This window comes from Protopterus annectens, chromosome 1.part0 (assembly GCF_019279795.1).
Source record: "Protopterus annectens isolate FY-2018-M chromosome 1.part0, PAN1.0, whole genome shotgun sequence".
Lineage (NCBI taxonomy): Eukaryota > Metazoa > Chordata > Ceratodontiformes > Protopteridae > Protopterus > Protopterus annectens.
Window position 1 is genome coordinate 1,886,687,446 of NC_056725.1, and position 25,146 is coordinate 1,886,712,591.

Below are 25,146 nucleotides of genomic sequence, written 5' to 3' on the forward strand. Positions count from 1 at the left end.
CAGCCCCAAAAGGGTTGCCAGACCCTCCTCCAAACCAGTGGGCAGAGGCTCAAAAGCAAGTACATTCTCTTCTCAGTATCAGGGCTATTCAACCTGTTCCAATAGAGCAAAGGGGACAGGATTTCTATTCCAGACTGTTCCTGGTGCCCAGAAAAGAGAACTCATGACGCCCTATCCTGGATCTGTCCATTCTCAACACCTCCCTGGTGGTCCCAAAATTTAAAATGCTTATACTACAACAGCTGCTTCCTATGCTAGCCAATGACTCCTGGCTAGTCTCCTTAGACTTAAAAGAAGCTGATCTGCACATTCCCCTAAAGGGAATCTTGCAGGAAAAAATCTACGTTTCAGGCCAGGCTCTATGCACTATCAGTTCTCTGCACTTCCCTTTGGCTTATCTACTGTGCCCAGGATATTTGCCAAGTGCCTGGCTGCAGCCATTGCATACTGCAGGCAGAGAAATATTCAAATTTACCCATACTTGGACAATTCCCTGATTCAGGCGGATAGTCAAGAATCGCTACTTCAGCACCTGGCATTTGTAAAGAGATTTCTAACTTCTCTGGGGTACACCATCATCGAAAAGAAACCACATCTGGTGCCCAACCAACAGATTATATTCCTGGGAGCAAGCTTGACCACAACTTCCCAAATGGCATTCCTCACTCCAGAAAAGCAGGTTCATTTGACAAACTACTTCAAACTAATGGCCACCAAGACCCAGCTATCTGCAAGCCCTAGGGTTCATGGCGTCATGCATTCTACTAATTCCATGTGCAAAACTGCATGTGAGGAAACTTTAGTGGTACTTAAAAAGTCACTTGTGTCAACACTCTCAGGACTTGGAAACACTGATTCCTAGCTTCCTTGTCTAAGGGCAGAGTTCCTTTGGTGGGCAGAGGCTTGCAACCACAACAAGGGACTTCCTTTCACTCAACCCCACGACACCCAAACCCTGACGACAGGCGCATTAGACTATGCATGGAGGGCTCAACATGGCAGGTAAATGCATTCAAGGCAAATGGAGCCCAGGACAAATTCACTTGCATATCAATCAAAAAGAAATGTTAGCTGTACAGAATGCTCTGACAGCCTTCAAATCCTTCCAGGACAATTCTTGATAAAGACAAACAACACCACAGTTATGTGGTACAAAAACAAGCAGGGGGGAACTCATTCCTACCCACTCTGCAGGTTAGCCATGGCCCTGTGGAACACACAATCTCTGCCAGGCAAACAAAATTCACTGGCAGACGACAAGCAGAAATCTACTGGACCCACACGAGTGGAAACTGGAACCCAACTCATTCAAACTTCTAATCAACAGGTGGGGAACACCAGAGCTGGACCTCTTTGCCTCCCCCCAAAACCATCAGTTGAGCAAATTCTGCTCCACAAATCCCCACAGCCAAGCATGGCGAGTGGATGCCCTATACTTTACATGAGAAGACCTCTCAATTTATGCCTTTCCTCCTCTGCCCCTTCTCTCAAACGTACTACTCAAGATTAGGCAGGACAGACCAAGGACAATCCTTATTGCACCAGACTGGCCATGCCAGCACTGGTATCCACGCCTACGCAGTCTGACAGCAGTGCCACCCTGGCACCTACATCAGACCCCCTCCCTGCTGTCCCAGCAGGAGGGACAGATTTTGCATCCTCAGCTGCAAACACTAAACCTTGCAGCCTGGCTTATTCCCTGAACACACCACCAGCATCCCTCAGCAAACAGGTGCTGGATGTCATTCTTGAGGCCAGAAGGCCTAGTACTAGGAAATCCTATTTAGAAAAGTGGAAAAGATACTGTTCTTTGGAGCCAGTCTCTAAGAAAGGACAATGTCGTGCCCTCCTTACCTCATATTCTAGATTAGCTAGCAGAGCTGTGACACAAAGGCCCTTCCTTCTCATCAATTAAGATGTTCTTCGTGTTTCACTGTTGCAGTCATCACATTTGGGTTATCTGCTTGCAGTAGCCCTCAGTCGGCCTGATTATCAAAGTCTTGAGTCCTGCGTTGGTTGCTATCTCATCTTCCATGATGTCAGGTAGTCAGGGGTATAAAGCATGCAGCTGACGCCATTACATCAGTCTTTCTTGCCATGCAGTGCCCGAAGCAGAAGCAGTTCGCAAGTGCCGGTCGGCCGGCTCCTGAAATTTTCATTTTCGAGTTTCAGAACCGAAGTCTTCAACTAAAGCTAAGTACCCCATTGGGGAAACCTTCTTGCTCTTTACCGATGTCAGTAAAAGTTAAGAATTGCATTTCTTGTGGAAAGCAAATACCTCATAAAGATTTTTCATTCTTACTGTATTCCTTACCTAGACCCTGACCATGACGTACCTTGCTGTCGATTTTGTGCCTTATTTAACCAGCGTATTATCTGTCGTCTGTATATTTACGCTTCTAAATATTTCAGTTCTTGGTTCAATTATCCAGATATGTCTTCGGTAAGCCATCCGACTACCGACATTCCGAAAAAGCGCAAAGATAAAGACAGAGACAGGCTGCCTAGGTCCAAAGCTTCCGACGACACTTCTCCTAAGCCATTCGCCAGTTCGCCGGTACTCAGCGAGGCGCTTTTGCAGCCCCTGATACCCACTACATCAGATTCACTGGCCTCTACTGAGACCCATTTGGAATCCAGTATGCCGCGAGATGCTTCAACTGTGGAACCTGCGGATGTCTCTATCTTGGATGGGTCCGGAGCCACTGTGCAGGCACCGGCTTCTGAGGGTGTATTCAGGCCTACTGACTTGCATATTAAACCGACGCCACCTTCTTCTTTAAGGCCCAAAACTCGAACCGTGCCTAGAAAACCGACGCCCAGACCACATGCTCAGGCCTCTATGCCTAAAAAACAAATGATAAGAATGGCTGAAGACCTTATTACTTTAATCAGGTGGAAGCCAACCTTCCCCTTCTAAGAAACCTAGGACTGAATTTGCTTATGATTCTTTTGTCCAGGATTCTGAAATTTCTGTTTCTTATGATTACCAGGATTTACCCTTATCTACCTATGAGGATTCTGATGCAGAGGACTCTATTCCCTCTGCTTCCCCTCCAGAGGATTTCTCTTTTGGTGAAACCTTGCATACTCTTGGGGAGCATTTCCACTGGGAAAGCCAGGATTACTCTTATTCTAAAAATAGGCTTAGGGATTTCTTACTTCTGCCTCAACACATGCCTTTAGCTAATCCCTCCTGTACTAGACATTGTTGACATTTCATCATCTTTCATGCAGACAGAGAATCTAGTTTGGCCCCTGAGTCTTTACCTCCTGCTCTCAGAAAACCTGACTCTCACAAATTCCTTTTTAAAAATCCTACTGCGGATCCTGAGACCATTTCACAGGGACCCAAGGACATTAAGGCTACTACTGCCAAAAATCCTACCCCTTCAGATAGAGACTCCAGGGTGCCGGATAGATGGGGTAAGAAGATATACACCTCTGCAACCTTGGCCATTAAGGCCTTAAACTGTCAGTTTCCCATGTTAAAGTATCAGCAACATATTATTGGATTGCTTAAACAGAAAATTATGTTGATTCCTGACTGTGCTGAAAATAAAGATTTACAGGATTTAATGCATTCTGCTGAACAGGTTGGAAAACATACTTTGCAATGTGGTTTTGATTCATTAGAGGCATCTTGCAGGGCTGCTGTCACTGGGTCTATACTTAGAAGGCATGCTTGGCTTAAGGAGCAATCTTTGCCAGATCATGTTAAAGCTAAATTGTTGGATGCTCCCTTAAATCAGGACCGCCTTTTTGGCAACAAAGCAGTAGTAGTTCTTAAAAGATGGAGGAAAAAGCTAAATCTATGCAAACTGTTAAGGATTTCCTACAAGTACAGCCTCCAAGATTTAGTAGGCATTGGCCCTCTAAGAATTGGTCCTTTCCTGCCTCTTCTAGGCCTTCTCAGTCCAAACCCAGAACCAGCAAAGCCCCCAGGTTTCAGTCCCAGGGTACGCACAGGACTAAGCAGTGAGGGGCTTCTGCTTCCAAATCAGGGAGTACTAAGGCTCCCCCCTATGGTAAGCTGTCTCAATGACTTAACTTTAAAACTTCCAAGCACTTCTCAATTGCCTGTTCCTTTAGGGGGAAAGATTGCTCTGCAGGCCAAAAACTGGGAACTCATTACCCAGGACAAATGGGTTTTAAATAGTTTCCCAAGGATACAGATTTCACTTCCACACGTTACCAACCCCAAATGGTTGGCCAGATCTACCCCCAAATCAGTGGCAGAGGCTCAGACGTTAATACTCTCTCTTAAGCATAAAGGCTATTCAAACTGTACCAGAAGAGGAAAAGGGACAAGGTTTCTACTCAAGACTTTTCCTGGTACTCAGAAAAGACAATTCATGGCATCCTATCCTGGACCTCTCCATCTTAAACACTTTTTGGTGATTCCAAAATTCAAGATGCTAATTCTTCACCAGTTGCTTCCTATGCTAGGCAAAGATGCCTGGTTGGCAACACTGGATTTAAAGGAAGCCTACCTGCACATCCCAATCAGGGAATCTTGCAGAAGATACTTAAGCTTCAAAGCAGGCTACATGCACTATCAGTTCTCTGCACTGCCCTTTGGCTTATCTACTGCGCCCGGGGTATTCACAAAGTGCCTAGCTCCAGTCATTGCATTTTGCAGGGAAAGAAGAATTCAAATATACCCATACCTGGACGATTGTCTAATTCAGGCAGAAAGCCAGGACATACTTTTGAATCATCTGGCATTTATACAAAAGGTGCTAACTTGTCTGGAGTACACCATAAACGAAAATAAATCACATCTGGTACCCTGTCAACAAATTATATTCCTGGGAGCAAGCTTGAACACAACTTCCCAGATGGCTTTTCTCACGCCAGAGAAACAAATTCATTTGACAACTTACTTCAAACTAATGGCAACAAAGACCATGCTGTCTGCAAGGCAAATACTACAAGCTTTGGGGTTCATGGCCTCCTGCGTTCTACTAATTCCATATGCAAGACTGTGTATGAGGAAACTACAGTGGTATCTAAAAAGCCTATGGTGTCAACATTCTCAGGATCTAGAAGCAATGATTCCTATCATACCTTGCCTATGGTTAGAATTCCTTTGGTGGGCAGAGGCCTGCCACCTAAACAAGGGACTACCATTCACTCTACCCCCTGCCGCCCAAACCCTAACAACAGACACATCAGACTATGCATGGGGGACTCACCTGGCAGGGAAGTGCATTCAGGGCAAATGGAGCCTAAGTGAAATGCACCTGCATATCAATCAAAAAGAAATGTTAACTGTACAGAACACGCTGACAGCCTTCAAGGACCACATTCTTCCAGGACAATTAATGGTAAAGATGGACAACACCACTATGTGGTACATAAACAAGCAAGGGGGTACCCATTCCTACTCCCTCTGCAGACTAGCTATGGCTCTGTGGAACACAACCTTGAGCTACCAAGTGCATCTACAGGCTCAATTCCTGCCAGGAAAACTAAATACACTGGCAGACGAACTAAGTAGAAATCTCATGGTCCCACATGAGTGGAAACTGGAACCAAAGACTTTCAACATGTTGATAAAGAAATGGAGGAGCCCAGATATAGACTTGTTTGCCTCTCCCCAGAACTACCAATTGGACAAATTCTGCACAAAGACTCCCCACAAACTAGCTTGGAAAGTGGATGCTCTGTCCTTCAGCTGGAAAAATCTATCAGTTTATGCCTTTCCCCCTCTGCTTCTCCTCTCCAAAGTACTACTAAAGATCAAACAGGGCAAACCAATGATGATACTGATTGCACCAGACTGGCCACGTCAACACTGGTACCCCCTCTTGCGCAGTGTGCCACTGCTGGCTCCATGGCACCTGCCTCAGACCCCTACCCTGCTGTCTCAGCAGGACAGCCAGATTCGGCACCCTCACCTTCAAACCCTGAACCTGGTAGCCTGACTAGTTATCTAATTTCTCCGTTACCATCCCTCAGTAAACAAGTGTTGGATGTCATTTTGGAGGCAAGGAGGCCTAGTACTAAAAAATCTTATGCTGAAAAATGGAAAAGATTCTGTGCCTGGAACGAAACTCAAGGGATGGCCACAGCAGCGACCAACTTACCTCAGATTCTCCAATACTTAACTGAGATGATTCACAAGGGCCTTTCTTTTTCCTCCATCAAAATTCACGTCTCAGCCATTTCAGCTCATTACAACACAGAACCACCCCTCTTCTCCCTTCCACTGCTCAAGCAGTTCCTCAGTGGGGCCAAAAACTCAAGACCACCCAGGGGAGCCCCAACTCCAGCCTGGGACCTTAACTTTGTATTGGAAAACTCACTCTTCCTTCTTTTGAGCCGGCTGCAAGTGCAGAGTTGAAATTCCTTTCTTGGAAAACAGCCTTCCTTTTAGCAATCACTTCAGCAAGAAGGGTATCTGAATTACAGGCCCTTGTGGCAGTAGAGCCTTTCATCATCTTTCATGCGGACAGAGTGTCCCTTAGGACCAATCCCTCCTTCATGCCCAAGGTGGTTTCCAGTGTGGCTCTTAATCAATCCATTAATTTGCCAACCTTCTTTTCTAATCCACAGAACAAAGGGGAATGGATACTGCACTCCTTAGATGTGCACAGACAACTGAGATTTTACTTGGACAGGACTAAACCTCAAAGGAAATCTGAACAACTGCTGGTGGCATTTGCTGCAGGGGCAGAGGGGTAGGCTATTTCAAAGCAAAGCATTTCTAAATGGATAAGGCCATTGCATTCATTTCTGCTATAAGCACCATGGAAAACCTATCCCACATGGGATTAGACCCCATTCAACCAGGGCTGCATCTACCTCCACAGCCTTTCTCAGAGGTGTCCCTACCAGGGACATCCTAGAAGCTGCTATTTGGAGTGCTGTACATACTTTCTCCAAGCATTACTATTTGCCTATTTTCTCTAAATCCAGAGCTGGCTTTGCCACTGCAGTCTTGCAGGACCTTATAGCTGGTCCTAAGGCTATCTAATTTCCTCCTCCCATCCTTAGCTTTGGGAATCTACTCAAATGTGATGACTGCAACAGTGAAACACGAAGAACATAGTGCAGTTGTGTACACTTACCATAAATGTAGATGTTCGAGTATATTCACTGTTGCAGTCCTGGTTGCCCTCCCTCCAGCCCCTGACTTCTTTTGGCTATACCTCTACTCTCCTTTACTATGCTTAAAAGCTTTTTGGTTTATTTGCTTTTTTGTTGGAGGTATACCATTGTATCTATATATTTAATTGCTTCCCAGTAGGGGGGCACCTGACATCTGGATCTGTAATGATGACGGCTGCATGCTTTATACCCCTGACTACCTGACGTCACAGAAGATGGGACAGCAACCGACGCAGGACCCAAGATTTTGATAATCAGGCTGACTGACGGCTACTGCTAGCAGATAACCCAAATGTGATGACTGCAACAGTGAATACACTCGAACATCTACATTTATGGTAAGAGTACACAACTGTATTTTTCATGCCTCGGCCATCTCAGCTCATTACAATATGGAGCCACCTCTCTTTTCTCACCCTCTGATCCAACAGTTCCTGAGAGGAGCTAACAATTTAAGACCCCTGAGGAGAGCTCCCACCCCTGCCTGGGACCTTAACTTTGTACTGGAGAAGCTCACGCTTCCCCCTTTTGAACCTGCTGCTACAGCAGAGTTAAAATTCCTCAGTTGGAAAACAGCCGTACTTCCAGCCATCATTTCAGCAAGAAGAGTGTCTGCGCTACAGGTACTGATGGCTGTGGAACCCTTTCTTATTTTCCAGGCTGACAGTGTCTCCATCAGGACTAACCCATCATTTATGCCCAAGGTGGTATCCAGTGTGGCTTTAAACCAATCCATCCATTTACCAACCTTTTTCCCTAATCCTCATAATAAAGGGGAGAGGATCCTGCACTCCTTGGACATGCACAGACAGCTCAAGTTCTACCTAGACAGGACTAAGCCTTTCAGAAACTCTGACCAGCTGCTAGTCAGCTTTGCTACAGGGACAGAGGGCAAAGCCATTTCAAAGCAAACCATTTCCAAATGGATAGAACTTTGCATCCATTCCTGCTACAAGCACCATGGAAAACCTACCCCACAGGGGGATCAGAACTCATTCCACTAGGGCTACCTCAACTTCTACAGCATTTTTCAGGGGAGTCCCTATCAGGGAAATCCTGGAGGCTGCAACCTGGTTTTCTTCTAAATCCAGAGCTAGATTTCACACATAAGTCTTTCAAGGCCTGCTAACCAGCCCCAGTACTTCTTGACTGCCTTCACCTTTACTCAGCTTTGGGATTCAACCCAAGTGTGATGACTGCAACAGTGAAACACAAAGAACATAGTACAGTTGTGTACACTTACCATAAATGTAGATGTTCGAGTGTATTCACTGTTGCAGTCCTGGTTACCCTCCCTCCAGCCCCCTGACTTTTCTAGACTTTCTACCTATCCTCTTTTTTGGCCATAACTTATGGTTATGGCATTTACTTTTTACAGGAGGTGTTCCACACCATGTAATTGCTTCCTATTTTGGGAGCTCCTGACATCTGGGGCAAGAAAAAACTGATATAATGGCATCGGCTGCATGTTTTATACCCCTGACGTCCTGACGTCATGGAAGAGGTGACAGAATCCGAAGCAGAAATCCCAAGACTCTGGTATTCAGGCTGACTGAGGGCTATTTGCAGGCAGATAACCCAAGTGTGATGACTGCAACAGTGAATACACTCGAACATCTACATTTATACTGTACTTTTTTTCCCCCAATCATTCCAACAATCTAGAATACGTGCTGCATAAACTTGATGTTCACAGACAGCTCAGATTTTATTTAGACAGAACAAAAGATTTTAGGAAATTGGAGCAGCTTTTTGTTTCCTTCTCAGACTCCAGGAAAGGTATGCCAGTGGCTAAAACAACTCTGTCCAAATGGTTATCTGATTGTATCACATTTGTTTATTCATCTGCCAATATGCCTTTGCAACATAAAATTAAAGCTCACTCAACCAGAGCAGTTTCTACATCTTCTCCTTTTTCTGCTGGACTTCCTATTAATAACATTTGTGCAGCACCCACTTGGTCAAGACCTCATACCTTTATCGCTCATTACAAAGTTGACAGGGCCTCCTTTGGATCCACTGTCCTGAAAAATATACTTCCGTGAGCCACCCGAGATGGATGGTGCTTGGGACGCTACCCATCAGCAAGAATGAACGGCAAGATAGAACAACTTCACATAAAGAAGTTATGTACTTACCATAACGTTCCATGTGAGTTGTTCATCTTGCCTTCATTCTTACGTCCCTCCCTCCTACCCCCTCCTGGGTTTTCAGAAGACCGAGATGCTAGATCCTTCTTGGTCACTCAACCCTTCTATACTATCTCTTATGGAGTTATAGAATGACATATGGTATTTTTATAGGCAGCAGACAAGATCTGAGGTAACTCTAAGTGCATCATGGGATAGGGACTTGGCCTCGAGCTATTTGAAAACATCGAGCTTTGTAGTAGGCTGACTCAGAGCCGAGGGATCGGCTCTGAACCATCAGTAAGAATGAAGGCGAGATGAACAACTCACATGGAATGTTATGGTAAGTACATAACTTCATTTTTCTTCTTTTTGAGGAATCCATGATAATGTTATATTTTTACAATGAACATGATCCTCTAAGTTTAATAGTCTAAACTGAAGTAACTCAGTGACGATATTGTCAGCGCTGTAGCTGTTTGGACGAGTTTCATGCTGCAAGTCTGTTACTGCTCCTTTGTTTGCTTTGAGAGACTTTTCACTTCATCTTAGTCTTCATCTGTTTTCATGTACCCATATAACTTTTCTTTAGTTGCAGTTCATTTGTCTAACATCTCTGGACTGCCGACTTTTTGGTGCTTGGGATTATAATATAAGATCTGAAGTAGGATATTCATTTGTCTGCAACCTGTGGGTTATGGATCCGATATCGGATCCGAACCGGCATGGTTTTCCAGCTATGGATCCAAGCTCTCAGCTCCTCCCCTCACCCATAATGCCCTGCTCTACCCTCATGACCCCAGATCTCGTTTGCCGCGCTGGTGACTGGATTTGCATTCATAGCTCTCAGCTAAGTGGTGATTTATTACCTGTTAAAACAGAAAAATTTTAGTTTTTTGTGTAATTCTGTGTGAAAGTTTAGGTTTCCCTTTCTGATAGTTTTAATTTGAGTTAAATTAAGTAATTTTTTTTTCCCTCCTGCTGTTGCGCGAGTGTGTGTGTGTGTTGGGCCTGTGTGTCTTTTTGTTTTAAGTTACTTTTAGTAGCTTTATAGATTATGGCTGATCAGCCTAAATCTATTTTCTCCAAATGCTCCGAGTGTGGCCATAAGCTCTCACACCTGATGGCCACACCACTCGTGTGTTAAGTCTCGTGGGTTGAACACCTCACATCTGGTTGTTCCATTTGTGCAGGGTTCAACCCCAGGGCACTGAGGAGCCGGAGGTCCAAGCTTGTCTTGGCGGGTCTTTACCGCCAGACTCGGCTCCCCTCCGCCTCCTTCTCGGGAACAGTGGCTACCACGTTGTTTGTTCGTGGCACCCTCCTGCTCCTGGGACTCAACCTCCCGCTTCTGGAGAGGAGAGGGATGCTAGTAAAAGGACCCGGAGGAAGACCCCACTGGCGGGCCGAGACCTCTGTTTGGCCCCCCAGCCAAGCCAAGCCTTCTCCCTCTCTGCTGCTTCTCGGTCTCCTCCTTCTCGGCTCCGGTCCCCTGTGTGCTTTTCACGGGTCCTGAGGAGGAGGAGACCCGATCCCGGCCCGAGGCTATCGGAGGCACTCCAGGCCTACCTCGGTAGCCTCGTCGAGATCTACTCATAGCTCTTTCTGATGCTGATCTGGACGGATGATGAGAAGGTTCATCCAGGCCCAGATGCAGATGGGAGTGCTCTTGCCTCCCCTCCGGGGAGCTCAACACCCTTTTTAAGCCTATTGTTCCTCCCACCCGCCCGGGTCCGAGGAGCTGGAGCTGGGCGGAGCAGAGCGAGGGGGGGGGGGCGCCGATAGCACTGGTACTCGATTCGCGACCTGCCCTCGCTCGTCTTTTAAGCCTATTGCTCTCTTCTCCGACCGCTATCGGGTTGAGGCACTGGAGCCGGGCAGCGGGCGGGGGGGGTCGCGGAGCGCCCGTGGGTACTTGACCCGGATCCCACCTCGGCGGACCCGACCTCGAGCCTGGATCCGAGCCGGATCCGGGGATCAGTGCTCCTTCGCGCGCTGTGTCTGTGTCGGAGTCGTCCCGGATCCGGCCATCTTCAGCGCCGGCTCTCGGTCTCCTCGGATCGGAGGGGGGAGCCGGGATCGATCCTTTGTGGAGGAGGCCGCGCTCGCTTTTTCTTTGATGTAGTGGAGAGGGCTCTGTTGAGGGTCTCCGGACCCCGGCACTTGTTCGGCTCCCTCTGCACTGGGCCAGGCTTCCACCATCCGGCCCCTGGGACAGCCTTTCTGTGTTCCCAAGTTCCCAGGGCAATCGCTGCTATGCGAGGACTCCTCTGACAGCCCCCAGAGGAGGTCCTCTGCTGCATAAGCTTATCTAAAGGAGGCACATTGACTCCCGAGTCTCTCACAGAAGACACGGACTTGGAGGAAGGGAAGGCTCCCACGGTCACCCGAGGATGTCTCCTTTGGAGACATCATGGAAATACTCCAGATAAGGGGTGGTCTGCCCCAAAGTCCTCCTCGGACGAGGCTGTGATCTTGGAGGCATATGAAACGTGCCCGTCTATCTCTTGGGTGTCCCCCTCTGCCGACCCCCTGGTGGACCTTATTACCACCAGGGCGTGGAAGGAACCGGACACCGTGGAGTCAATTCCCAAAAGACCGGATAGGATCCTTAGTCCGCCATCCGACCGGGCCCATTGGAGTAAGGGCCTCCGGTAGATGCCATGTTGGGCGGCCGGCAAGAAGAGGGAACTGGCTAAGGAGAGTCCTCAGTCCACCCACCGAGCAAGGAGTCTCGATGATGGACCGCTTGGGGGAGCGGATGTTCAGTTCGGCGACCTTCGCAGAAGCGCTGAACTATTTGGCACATGTCATTAGGATGCAGCGAGATCTTATTAAGGAATACACTGCATCCCCCTGAGTCCATTTCGGAGGAGGACAGAGTTCTGCACTCCACCATGGCCACTCTTAGGTCAGTTACAAATACTTCTGTCGCGGCTACTCTCCCATGCAACGGAAGGCGCCGCTAGAGCTGCGGGACAGGACTGGTCACTAGACGTCAGGCCTGGCTCCGTCACTCGCATTTTTCTGAGCCTTCAAGCGCTGTGCCAGCGCAACCCTTTGATGGTTCTGCTCTGTTTGGCAAGACCGTTCGCGCGCGTTGACCCCCAGGCGAAAAAAGGACGGAAGACTGTCTGCTGCCGGAAATCCCTCTTCTGCACCCCAGAGGCCCTATTCTAGGAACCAAAAGAGTCAGAAGAAGATGTGGTTCCGACAGTCTCACCTGTCCCAGCCTGCTCCGGACAACCAGTCCTTCCGTGGCAGAGGAGGACAGGGAGGACGCCGCCCTAGAGGCAGAGGGGCTCCCAGAAACTTGGTCCAGGAACCTTTCTGAACGGCTCACCTGAGCGGCCCGCGGCAAAACCAAGGGTGCCCGACTGCTCTACTCTGGAGGCAGTCGGGGGCGTGGGCACCTAGCGGCATGGGAGTCCATAACATCGGACCGCTGGGTTCTCCAAATCATATCCAGGGATATCGCATTCCTTTCCTTCACCTTCCAAAGTTGAAGTCCCTCCCAGACGTCCCACCCGGTCAACGGGGGGCAGCTGGCAGAAATTGGCCATCTGCTAAAGAAAAGAGCCATCCAGCCCGTCCCCAGACCAGATCGGATCAGGGTTCTACTCCAGATTCTTTTTAGTGCCAAAAAGACGGGGAACTAAGACCAATCCTAGACCTCTCTCTCTTGAATCTGGCAGTCCCCAAAGAAAAATTCGAATGGTCACTCTGCAATCTATTCTCCCCTTCTGGGAGAAAATCACTGGATGTGCTCGATAGACCTCAAGGACGCTGTACTACCACATCCTGATGGACAGGCGCCCAGGAGGTTTCTCCGGCTGGGAGCCAGTCACTACCAGTTCGGGTCCTTCCCTTTGGTCTCACCACAGCCCCCAGGGTGTTCACCAAAGTATTAGCAGTGGTAGCGGCCCACCTGAGGCTTCAGGGGTGCAGGTCTTTCCCTACCTGGACGACTGGCTTCTTACCCGCCCAACAAGGCATCTACTTCTATTGGCGAGACTCCTTTCTCCATCTTGCTCCCTTTCTGGGCATCACAATAAATACAAAGAAATCCAACCTGGCCCACACAGCTCTTAGATTTTATAGGGGCCAGGCTAGACACAAGGAGTTTACGAGCCTTCCTCACTGCGGACAGAGTTCTAAATCTGCAGCTCCAGGTGCGGGCCATTCTCCATTCAAGTTCTGTTCCAGAGTTGGTCCTGAGGGCTCTAGGGTCCATGGCATCGGCTATAGCACTTCTTCCTCTTGCCAGGCTCAATATGCGCATTCTACAGTGGGCGCTCTTAGTACAGTGGTCTTACCTTGCTCTCCCATGCATCATCCCATAGCGATCAGCAAGGCTTGCAAGCGGTCCCTCTTGTGGTGGTCCCTCCTCGGATCTCACAAAAGGCGCCTTTTTTTTGTCTCCCCTCTCCCCCACACGGACACGGACCCCGCTCGTGGGGGCACTTGGGGGGCCGGACCTGGCCCAAGGCACGACGTAATTTCAGTGGAACCTTACTGCATATCAATGTTCTAGAGATGAGAGCAGTGCTCTTAGCTGTTGCACTTCAGGACTTTCTTCCCTTGGGAACAATTATGATTCAATCGGACAACATGTCTGTTGTCTGGTACATCAACAAGCAAGGGAACAAGGTCTTACCCTCTTTGTCGAGAGGCCATGAGAGTTTGGGAATGGGCAATCTCCACCAATCGCTTAACTTTCCGGAAGCATCGCGCATCCCTGGCGGACATCTAGCGACACACCATTCCCAAACCATTCTGACCCATTCTGAGAGGTCTCAATTGTCAAGTAGCGGAACGATATTCGCACGGTGGGAACCCCTTCATGCGATCTTTTGCTTCTCCCTCAAACACCAAGTGCGACGTTTTTTTTCTCCTTAATACCTCCTCCCAGGGTACCCCAAGAGGCGGCTCTGGTGCATGCTTGGCCACCGGTCTTCTGTATGCCTATCCACCCTTGCCTCTGATGCTCCAAGTTCTTCAGAAAGCTCGGGTGGGTTGCAGAATGATTCTCATTGCTCCATTCTGGCCTCGACAGATCTGGTTCCCCTTCCTAAGGTCTCACTCGGTGAATCCTCCTTGGATTCTAGATCCCATCCCGGATCTGATATCCCATCCATCCTGCATTCCTCCTCCGAATCTGGACAACCTGAAGCTGACCGCTTGCCTTCTCCACTTCCACTCTTGATAAGGACTCGGTATTTCATCACCGGTTAAGGCAATTTTGGTGGCAGCTCATAAACCATCCACTAGAAAGGTTTACGAAAGCAAGTGGAACGTTTCTTTTTGTGGAGGCGGGCGGCAGGCCTGAATCCCTTCATGGTTCCTCTTCCTTTAGTGCTTGACTTTCTAACCACTCTCTTTAACGATGGTGCCAGCAGTTCCACAGTCAAAGTACAACTGGCGGCAATTTCTCACTATCACATTGGCCATGACTCTAATCCTCTTATGTCAGCCAAATTGTGTAAAGTTTTTCTTAAAGGTACTTTTCTTCTCAGGCCCCCTATAAAACAAGCAGTTCCTCCTTGGGACCTTTCTCTGGTCCTACAGGCCTTGACCGCCTCCTTTCGAGCCCACGCTGCTGGTGGATCTCAAATTCTTGTCCTACAAGACAGCCTTTTGGTAGCCATTACATCAGCCAAGAGAGTTTCTGAACTTCAAGCATTATCAGCTAAACCTCCTTACTTGGTATTTCATCCGACCGTGTCTCCCTCAGGACCAACCCGTCCTTTCTTCCTAAAATCACTTCTGAAGCAAACATCAATCAATCCATTAACCTCCCTGTTTTCTTCCCTAAATATGAAAACAAAGGTGAATATAAGCTACATTCACTAGATGTTCACAGGCAACTTAGATTTTATCTGAACAGGACAGCTGGTCATAGGCAATCTGACCAGCTGTTTATTTCCTTTGCAAAATTCAATTTGGGCAAGCCAATCTCTAAAGTTTCTCTGTCCCGCTGGATTTCACAGTGCATTTTATTGGCTTATCAAGCTTCAGGAAGGCCCGCAGCCGAGGGTGTTCATGCCCATGCAACCCGGTCAGTATCTACCTCGGGAGCGTGCAAGGCTAGATTCCTCTAGATGATATTTGTGCAGCAGCCAGTGGGGCTTCATCTTTATTTGTGCAGCAGCCCACGTGGAAGCTTCATCTCGCTTATTTCCCACTATAAGTTGGATCTTGCATCTAGGGGTAGAGCATCCTTTGGCTCAAGGTGTCTCGGAATATCCTTCCATGATGGCGCCCAAGATTCAGGTAGCTGGGGACTCTGTCCCACAGGTTGCAGACAAATGAATATCCTACTTCAGATTTAGAAGTTATGTACTCACCATAACGTTCCATCTGAGTAGGTGTATTCATTTGTGTGCAAATTCCCGCCTCCTATCCCCCTGGCCTTTCAGTTTCCTGCATATTCTATGTTACCCTTTTTAGGGTTTTGTTGCTTTGGCAAACTCGATCTGAGGTCATGAGGGTAGAGCAGGGCATTATGGGTGAGGGGAGGAGCTGAGAGCTTGGATCCATAGCTGGAAAACCATGCCGGTTCGGATCCGATATCGGATCCATAACCCACAGGTTGCAGACAAATGAATACACCTACTCAGATGGAACGTTATGGTGAGTACATAACTTCTAATTGCTATTCCTATCTGTCTGTCTTTCTGTCAACTCAGCTATAGCCAAACCATTACAGTACTATGTCTGTTGGCAGTGAAACTCATTTGTCTTCAACTTAAAGAAAAATATCCTGAGAAAATTACTATGATTTACTGCAATTTGTTAACAGGGGTGCAGGGAGCAAGACCACCACATCACCTTGTACAGGGCACCATAACAAGAAGTCCAGCTAAAATACTTTTGTACTGGAATTTATGAAATGGCAATTTTATGCAGAGATTCAACATTATGAGCTGCTGACAAACTTTATGTTGTGGTCCTTTGTTTGATTCATTTATTGTCTCTTTGCTTGTTGTGTTTGAACAAGTCATTTAACTGGGTAGTGCTTCTGGGTATCCTTTGAAAAGATCACTTGTGATTGGTTGTTTTACTTTGGTAAAAAAAAAAAAACCTAATAAGTAAATAAAAAATGTCTAAAGGTAAAGATTGAAAGAGAAGTGGTGCTGGTAGCAAACTAATTTAAAGGCAGCAACACTATGCAGGAAGTCAGTGGCACAGTAACAGTGAGGCACATGTAGGCAGAGACCAGTCATGGAAGCAATAGAAAATTGGGCAAACCAAGACAACTGCAGTAATAGTAATACAGATGCTGTATATTAAAACTTGCTTCTTCTGCAAGTAACTTTTTTAACCAGCTTTTTCTGCTTGATTTATATCTTTGCAGGATCCTTTTACCTTTTATGCAGTCATATGCCAGGTCAGGTGGGTTTTCCATTGCCGGAAAAATTAAAACTGCATTGATTGAGAATGCAATTTATTATGGCACTTATCTGCTGATATTTGGAACCTTGTTAATATACGCTGCTGTTCACCCAAGTTGGAACCTGGATTGGTATGTTTGATCATTCTTGTAATTGGTGCTGTTTTCAGTTATATTTATTTGTGAGTCGCTTTAGATGACACTCTTATCTTGAGCAGATAAATTCCTGGAAGGACAAATACAAAAATAATGTTGATTTATCCACTGCATACAAGTGAAAAGTTAATAGCTGCTGCAGCTGGTTATAATACATTTTTTTATTTGAACATCTCTCCATTAGTTAATGTTGTTACTTGAGCTGATCGTAACTACATTCTCTATGAGTCTGTATAGAGAAACACTAGAAGAATTTCCCCCACCCAAAGATACATTTTTATTCCATATGCATTTTAAACGCATGTCGTATTCTGTCTAGGCTTTGTGGTACGATTCAGAGATGGTGGTGTGCATTGCTGACCAACATATGAAAACAAGAGCCCTTACACAGGTGGAAATATACATGGCCTATTGCTAAGGGCAACTGATCAGAAATGCTTTCTGACTTGGTAGTCTCTTCATGGCTAGAGACTACTGTGAGTACAAACTGTGCAGTCTTAAGTACCTGCAGCCCTGCAGTTTTGATTGGTTTTACCACACTGCTTTCCCGGAGTCTCTAGACAGCTAGTCATATGACTAGAGATTGCTCAGAAAGGGAAATTGCAGAGCTGCAGATCTTCAGGAACAGTTTTCTCTTTGCAGGTACATTTTTTTTTTTATTATTTTAAAATTCCTACAAGAGGCCAGCTAAAACTGAGGGCAGTGGTAACATCAGATATGGGCCACAGTAGTAGAATATACATTTTTATATAAATTTATTTTTGCAGTGATCAGTATGGGGGACTGGCAAAGCTACCATCATTTACTCATGAAACAGTCTACCAATCCCATTGTTCTTAATTCTACCAGCCACAAAAAGAAGAAAATTAATAAACAGCCTTTACCACCACATCAGGCTGCCTAAGTGCCTGGCTCCTCATACCATTCATCCTTCTCTTTCATTCCCTCTGGATAATGTCTCTTTGACTCCAATGACCAGGGTTTAGACACATCCTCTGCAGTTGTTGGAGAGCCCTTGGCAGAAAAGGGAGAACCATGTTTGTCGGTTGTGGGAGAAGGTGTAGGGCATTCATCTCTGCCTAGCCAGACTGAATTTCCCATCCCTAAAGAGTTTTTGTTTGGCAAAAGTGAGTCTGTTTCTTCAGAAATTCCTGTAAAAAAAAAAAAAAAAAAAAAAACTTGGACTTATGCATGTCCTATCTCAGTTACTTTGGACAGGTATGATTTATTCGGCTTGATTCAGGGTCTTCACCCTTCCACTTCAGCTGTTTCTGGTACGAGAAAAATAGATTCTTAATTTTCTGAGAAGGTTCAAAATTTTGAACCACAAAATATTTTTTTTTTTTTTTTATCTCCTCAGGTTTCTGATTCAGATTCTGAGGAAGGAGCGGTTCCCCCAATCACTTTAAAGATTTCTCTTTTTCTGAAGCTATTTCCAGAATGAATCAGTTGTTTCCATTGTATAAGTGGGAACCTAATATCATTCCACAGTCTTCAAAGAAGTATTATGTATTGTAAATGGATTTTCCTGAATTGGTACACCAATTCCTGTTTTTTTAGCACTGAAGGATATTTTTGTTACAGACTTTAACGTGCCTCTTTACCCAGCCTGCTGTCCCCAGGAAAGCAGATTGTACAAAGTTCTTCAATCTTATACATTTTTGTACACTAATCCCAGATCAGATCCAACACTCATTTCTCTGGTGATCCCAACTGCTGCTAAATGGCTGGTTAAAACCAATCCCTCTCCTTCTGATAAAGATGGAAAGGCTTTTGATAGATTTGGGAAGTATTTTTGTGTAACACTGTTTTTTTTTAGAATTCTCAACTGTCAAACTCGTATGTTAAAATTTATGTTTGTCTCTTTTGAGAATGTGGGGATTATTATGACATTTGTTTCCTCTTTGATTGAGAAACCATCTTATATAACTTGTTTGTGTGTCAAGTGGCTACTCCATCTTTGAAATATGCTCATGATTCTGCAGATGCCATTTCCAGAGCTGTTGCCACTGGAATTGTTATGAAGAGGTTTGCTTGACTGTATACTCAAAACATTCCTGAAGATGTTAAAGCAGAAATTTTGAATTCTACCGTGGACAGTTTTTGGATTACCTGCTGCAGAGGTGCTTAAAAAGTGTGATGAGAGAGGTAAACTGAGTCTATGAATTTCTCAGACTTTTCAGTCTTCCTTCTCCAAGTTTGTCAAGGATGTTAATGCTTCCTCTACAACCTTTTTCAGAAAGCAAAATAAGCAATCACAGCAAGTAATTGTTGAGCACACATTCAAAAAAAAACATGGGAGGGAGGTTCCAAAAAGAGAGGAAGACTCCCCCAGAAAAAAAGGACAGTCTGATATGTCTGAATAGCTATCTACAAAGACTTCCCATCCTGATACATCTTTAATCCTTCCATAAAGTGTGAACTTCCATTTCAGTATTTGTCAACAGTTTCAGACAGGTTCTGAAAGTAATTCATCAAGGTAACTAATGGCAGTGGGAGTCTTTCCCTCCTTTTCATGGAATTTTTTCTCATTCACAAATTCCTGTTTTTCTTCAGGTCATTCAGCACCTGCTGACTTAGGGTGTGATAGAAGCTGTACCTCCTCCTAAGCCAGGAGAAAGGTTTTACTCGAGAAAGTTTCTGGTGCCAAAGAAAGAAGATTCATGCAGACCAGTTCTGGATCTTTCCTTCATAAACAATTTTCTTTTCAGTGCCCCAAGTTCAGAACGTTATCCCTTCACAACATGTTACCTGTCATTCCCCATTTGAGTTCTTTAGTGACTTTAAATGTAAAAGATGCTTATCATATTCCTATATATCCAGATTTCAGACACTTCATAATATTTTCTGTATCTGGATCACACTGTCATTTTTCTGTATTACCCTTTGGTCTATCCAGTGTTCCAAAGGTATTTACAAATTATCTAGCACCAGTGATAGACTACTGCAGTGCATTCACTTTTTCCTTATTTAGATGACTTGTTTATCTTTGGGCTGCCACAGTGGTGCAACGGTTAGCGGTGCCCCCTCACAGCAAGAGGTTCTCCGGTTCGATCCTCTGCTGGGGTGCCTTTGGTGCAGAGTCTGCATGTCCTCCCTGTGGTCACGTGGGTTTCCTCCGGGTGCTCCGGTTTCCTCCCACATCCCAAAGACATGCTATAGGTGGATTGGACAATCTAAATTGGCCCTAGGCGTGAGTACATGCGTGTGTGTGCCTTCTGTGGAAGGTTGGGCGCCGGGCTGGCAACTCGACACTGTGAAACTTCACTGCCAGTCATGAGCGGACAGGTGATCCGCTGTGGCAACACCTAACCGGGAAAAGCCGAAAGAAGAAGAAGACGACGACTTGTTTATCTTTGCAGAGTCTTTTTTTTCAAAGTGCCAGGGATTTTTAGTTGGGTGAAAAATCACCTACACAGACTGACTGGGGTTCCATAGGTTCATAGGTGGTTACTAGGGTATCATTTTAAGCCTAGCCAAGCTTAACCCAAATTTACTAAAATATTATTGACATGTGTCAGTACCCCAAGAAATTTACTGTTATGCTATAGACTTGTACACAAAGTTTGCACAGGCTGCCCCTGTCCATTAGGGACATACGTGCCAAACCAGAGGTAAATTTGAGATTTCCCTTCCATTGGCCCAAGTTACATTTGAGTAGGGTTAGAGATGCACTTTTCTTCACATGAATGCAAAGTGTCTTCCAGAGAAGGGGATATCTTTGAGACACATAACTGTCCGTTTATGTCAGTGTTGGTTTGGGTCCTTAGGTCAGGTATTTCTGATGTTATTTGCTTTGCAGGTGTACAACAGATCTGTCAGTGTGGGATTAAGGGATGCCTTGTAGGCTGGGCATAGATCACTGGGCAGTAGTTTGTAGGAGATGGAGTACAGGGATATGGCTTTGAGGCAGTCTGCATAGGACTTGTTGTTTATTTTCTTTATTCTTTTTATGAGGAACTCTGTGGTCTGTCAAGCTGTTGCAAGTGTCTGGTCAGATACATGCCAAAGGGTTAGTTGTACTCAAAGGCTGGTTTAATGAAAGCTGAGTGCAGCAGACTAAAGACCTCCTAGGACCTGGATGCCTTGCCTTTAATTGCAAGTTGTGCAACTGAGAATGATTTTCTCTCCAAAGTAGACACATGGTGATCAAAAGTCAGGTTACTGTTAACATATATTCCCAGATTCCTAACCACTGGGTTAACATTTAGGAGGTATGTTACTTATATGGTAATTTCAGGGATGGCCATCTTTCCAGAAGCTACTGTTGTGTATTGTTTCATACTGAGTTGTAGTCCATGGCTCTGGTACCAGGTGTCGCTCTTGAAGGGTATCTGTGTCTTTAGGGGATTCAGTTACCATGCCTAGTTCACAGTCATCTGCAGATTTGGTCAGCCAGAGGTCCAAGAGCACACACAAAAATTTTGCTTAACTCCTCCTCACAGTATTTTTTTGCTGGGGTGTCTCCTAGATATCTCATTTCAAAGAGCTTTTCTTCCACAAGAAAAAAGGTGATCTGTATTTAGAACTCTTCCTCAGTTTTTCCTCTCAGACTTCTACCATAGCCCTGGAATTTCTCAGGAATCTGTGTTATATGGCATCTGTGATTCTCATGATTCCTCTGGAAAAACTCTAGATCAGAAAAATAAAATGATGCACGCAAAAAAGGTTCCCCTGCATGGAAGTGATTGCACGGCTCAATCCAACATAGTAAAACCAAAAACAAAAGCCACCAACTGTGAGCTGTGTAAATAGTTTAATGGAAAACAAGAAATAACAGACCGGTTTCGGCTGTGGAATTAACCTAGCCTTCATTTGCCAAACATCTTGTAGTCCTTATATACAAATACAAATGATTAATCAAAAGATTTCATTGGTGAGCTCATAAATATTCATTTTGACCAGGCTGGAGCAGTCCACCTAACTTTACAATCCATTTTTTCTCTTTAACATTTAATTTACAGTGCCATCCAGATTTATTAGATGTCCTTCAAGGATGCATCTGCAGTCTTTACAAATGGGTTGTCCTGTCGTCAGGCAGCCCTTCAGTCGGCCGGATTCCAAAGTCTGGGTCTGGCTTCGGCTGGTGTCGCACTTCACCCGACGTCATTGCGGCAGTTCTTCGGGTATAAAGGCATCAGCCGACGCCATTTTCCTCAGTCTTTCTTGCCGCGTGGCGCCCGAAGCAGAAGCTGTTCGCAAGTGCCGGTCGGTCAGATCCAGAGAATACTACTACCGAATACTACTTCGAAGACTTCTATAAAGCTAAGTACCCCGTTGGGGACTCTTTCTTGCCTCAGCCGATGTCAGAGAAAGTTAATAACTGTTTATCTTGTGGGAAACAAATACCTCATAAAGATTTCCACTCTTATTGCATACATTGTTTAGGCCCAGACCACGACGTAGCATCCTGTCTAGCCTGTGCTTCTTTTAACCGGCGGACGCTTAGACGTCGATCGGACTTTGCCGAACAGATTTTCGGCTCCGATTTTGCCTACATTATGTAGTCGGATCCTCCGACTACACAAATAACCAAGAAACGCAAAGAAAAGGACCGACACTCGCGGTCCGCGGTTTCGGCCGGAACCGCGGTTAAGCAAACCGTGAGTGTCTCGGTTTCGGCCGAAGCCGAGCAAGCGGTTCTTTCTTCAACCGATAACATGCCTTCTACCGAGGCCTCTTCTAACCTGGTAGAAACGGCTTCTGAAATCCAACCTTCTGTTGCGGTTTCACAGGATTTATCAGACACCATTCCCCTGGATATCTCTAACCCTGCACGTGGAGCTGCTAGGCCTCCTCCAGCTATGTCTATTAAGGCCTTTGCCAGGGCTAAAGCAGCCAAAGCATCAAAACCTGTGCATGCCAAGCCCCCCTCTCACAGGCCCAGCACCAGCTCCCATATGCTTTCTTTGGCTGAGGATCTCATCTCTTTAATTTGTGGAGCCCAGCCTCATCCAGTCAGGGCCTCTCTCCCTCTTCCAGAAAAGAGGCCTAGAGCAGAGCCCCCTGAGCCAGTATCCGCAGATGATTCCTCTGATGACTCAGAACATACAGACCCTCCTGAGACTTCTTATTCTCCTTACGAAGACTCTGATGCTGAGGAGTCCATCCCTTCAGCCTCTCCTCCTGAGGAATTTTCCTTTGGGGAAACCTTGCATGCTATGAGGGAACAATTTCAGTGGCAGGGCCAAGATTTCTCAGACTCTAGAAAAAGGCTTAGGACCTTTCTACATTTGCCACAGCATAGGCCTTTAGCTATACCTCCAGTTCTTTCTGTTGTGGATGATGCATTTAATGATGCTTGCACTGCTCCTGATACTTTACCTCCGGCTCCTGCTAAGCCCGATAGGTACTACAGGGTCCCGGACACTCATCACCACTTATATAAGGCTCCTTTTGCAGATCCAGAGACTATCTCCCAGGGTCCAAAAGCTGTAGCTGCTACTTCTTCTAAAAACCCCTCCCTCTGAAAGGGAATCCAGGTCCTTAGAGAGATGGGGTCAAAAAGTTTACACCTCTGCTACTTTGTCAGCTAGAGCTTTGAACTGCCAATTCCATATGATTCAATATCAAGAGTTTATGCTTGACCACTTGACTAAAAGCTGTCCTCTGAAGAATCTTTAGATAAAAGTATGTTCAAGAAATGGTACATAACATACAGCAGGTTAGTAACCATTCTTTAAAATGTGGCTATGATGCACTGGAGGCTTCCTTTAGATCAGCCATGACTGGCACAGTTATCAGGAGGCATGCATGGTTGAAAGAACAGGCATTACCAGACCATGTCAAATCTAAGCTTCTGGATGCACCTATGGACAAGGTCAATTTATTTGGTTCCCCTGCACAGCAGGTACTAAAAAAGATGGAAGAGAAAGCAAAATCTGTGCAAACAGTGAAAGATTTCTTGCAAGTTCAACCTCCAAGGTGTAGCAGGAACTGTCCCTCCAAGAATTGGTCCTTTCCAGACTCCTCTAAGGCACAAAGAGGCAGGAATAGGCGCTCTAGAGGCAGAAACCAATCCAGGGGTGCCTACAGGGGTCGCCAGTGGCAGGGTAACAACCAACGAGGCACGGATACAGCCACCACCACTACAACAACTCAATCACAGTGACTTGGCGGTGGCACCGCCTACCAGGGATCAACTAGATGCACCTTTAGGCGGAAAGCTAACCTTATTTTCAAGAAACTGGCACTGCATTACAAGAGAAAAATGTATTTTGCAAACTATGGACCAAGGTTACAGATTCCATTTCCATACTCTACCAGGAAAGAGAGGAATGCCGAACCTACCACCTACTCAAAGGACAGAAGCTCTAAAACAAATATCTCAATTATTAAAAATGAGAGCTGTGGAGAAGGTACCATCTATGGAGCAAGGGAAGGGATTTTACTCCAGACTCTTCCTGGTACCAAGAAAAGAAAACAAATGGAGGCCTATTCTAGATCTGTCCGCTTTAAACACATACCTCATTGTTCCAAAATTCAAAATGCTGACCCTACAGCAGCTTCTTCCCATGCTGGGCAAGGAGTCTTGGCTGGTAACTCTAGATCACAAGGAGGCATACCTGCACGTCCCCATAAGACCAATTTGCAGAAGATACCTCAGATTTCTTGCAGGATCAGAGCATTATCAATTCTCAGCATTGCCCTTTGGCTTATCTACTGCCCAGAGTGTTCACGAAATGCCTGGCATCAGTAATCGCTCATTGCAGACTTCAGGGATTCAAATCTATCCCTACCTGGACGACTGCCTGATACAAGCGGACAACAAAACAAACTATCAGAAGACTTACAAAGAGTCATCTACCTGCTACAAGCCCTGGGATATACAGTCAATACAAAAAAGTCAAGGCTGATTCCATCCCAAAGAATAACCTTTCTGGGTGCAGAACTGGACACATCAAAACAAATGGCATTTCTAACTACAGAAAAGAAAGAGCAACTTCCTCTCTACTTCTTGGCATTAACAAAGCAGAACCATTTAACTGCAAGAAAAGTGCTACAAGCTCTAGGCTTCATGGCATCCTGCATAATACTGGTCCCTCATGCCAGGCTGCATATGAGAAAGCTACAGTGGTATCTAAAGAATCTGTGGTCCCAGCACCAGCACAGCTTAGAAACCAAAATTCCAATGATCTCATGCCTGAAGCAAGAGTTCCTATGGTGGGCTCAGGCCTGCCAATCAAACACAGGATTGCCCTTCTGCAAATGTCAACCAACACAAACCATCACGACCGATGCCTCAGACCTCGGTTGGGGGGCACACATGATGGGCAAGTGCATTCAAGGCCTATGGACTCAAGACCAGCTACATCTGCACATAAATCTAAAAGAAATGATGGCAGTGAAATT

General features: G+C 45.9%; 1 protein-coding gene across 1 annotated transcript in view; it reads left to right on the top strand.

Moving 5' to 3' along the window:
* Nucleotides 1-25,146, top strand: part of LMBRD2 (LMBR1 domain containing 2) — a 1,695,734-nt gene that overhangs the window by 435,446 nt on the left and 1,235,142 nt on the right. Inside the window, exon 5 of the mRNA XM_044069969.1 lies at nucleotides 16,603-16,770. Coding sequence (XP_043925904.1) covers nucleotides 16,603-16,770 — 168 coding nt within the window. The remainder of the gene's footprint in view (nucleotides 1-16,602; nucleotides 16,771-25,146) is intronic.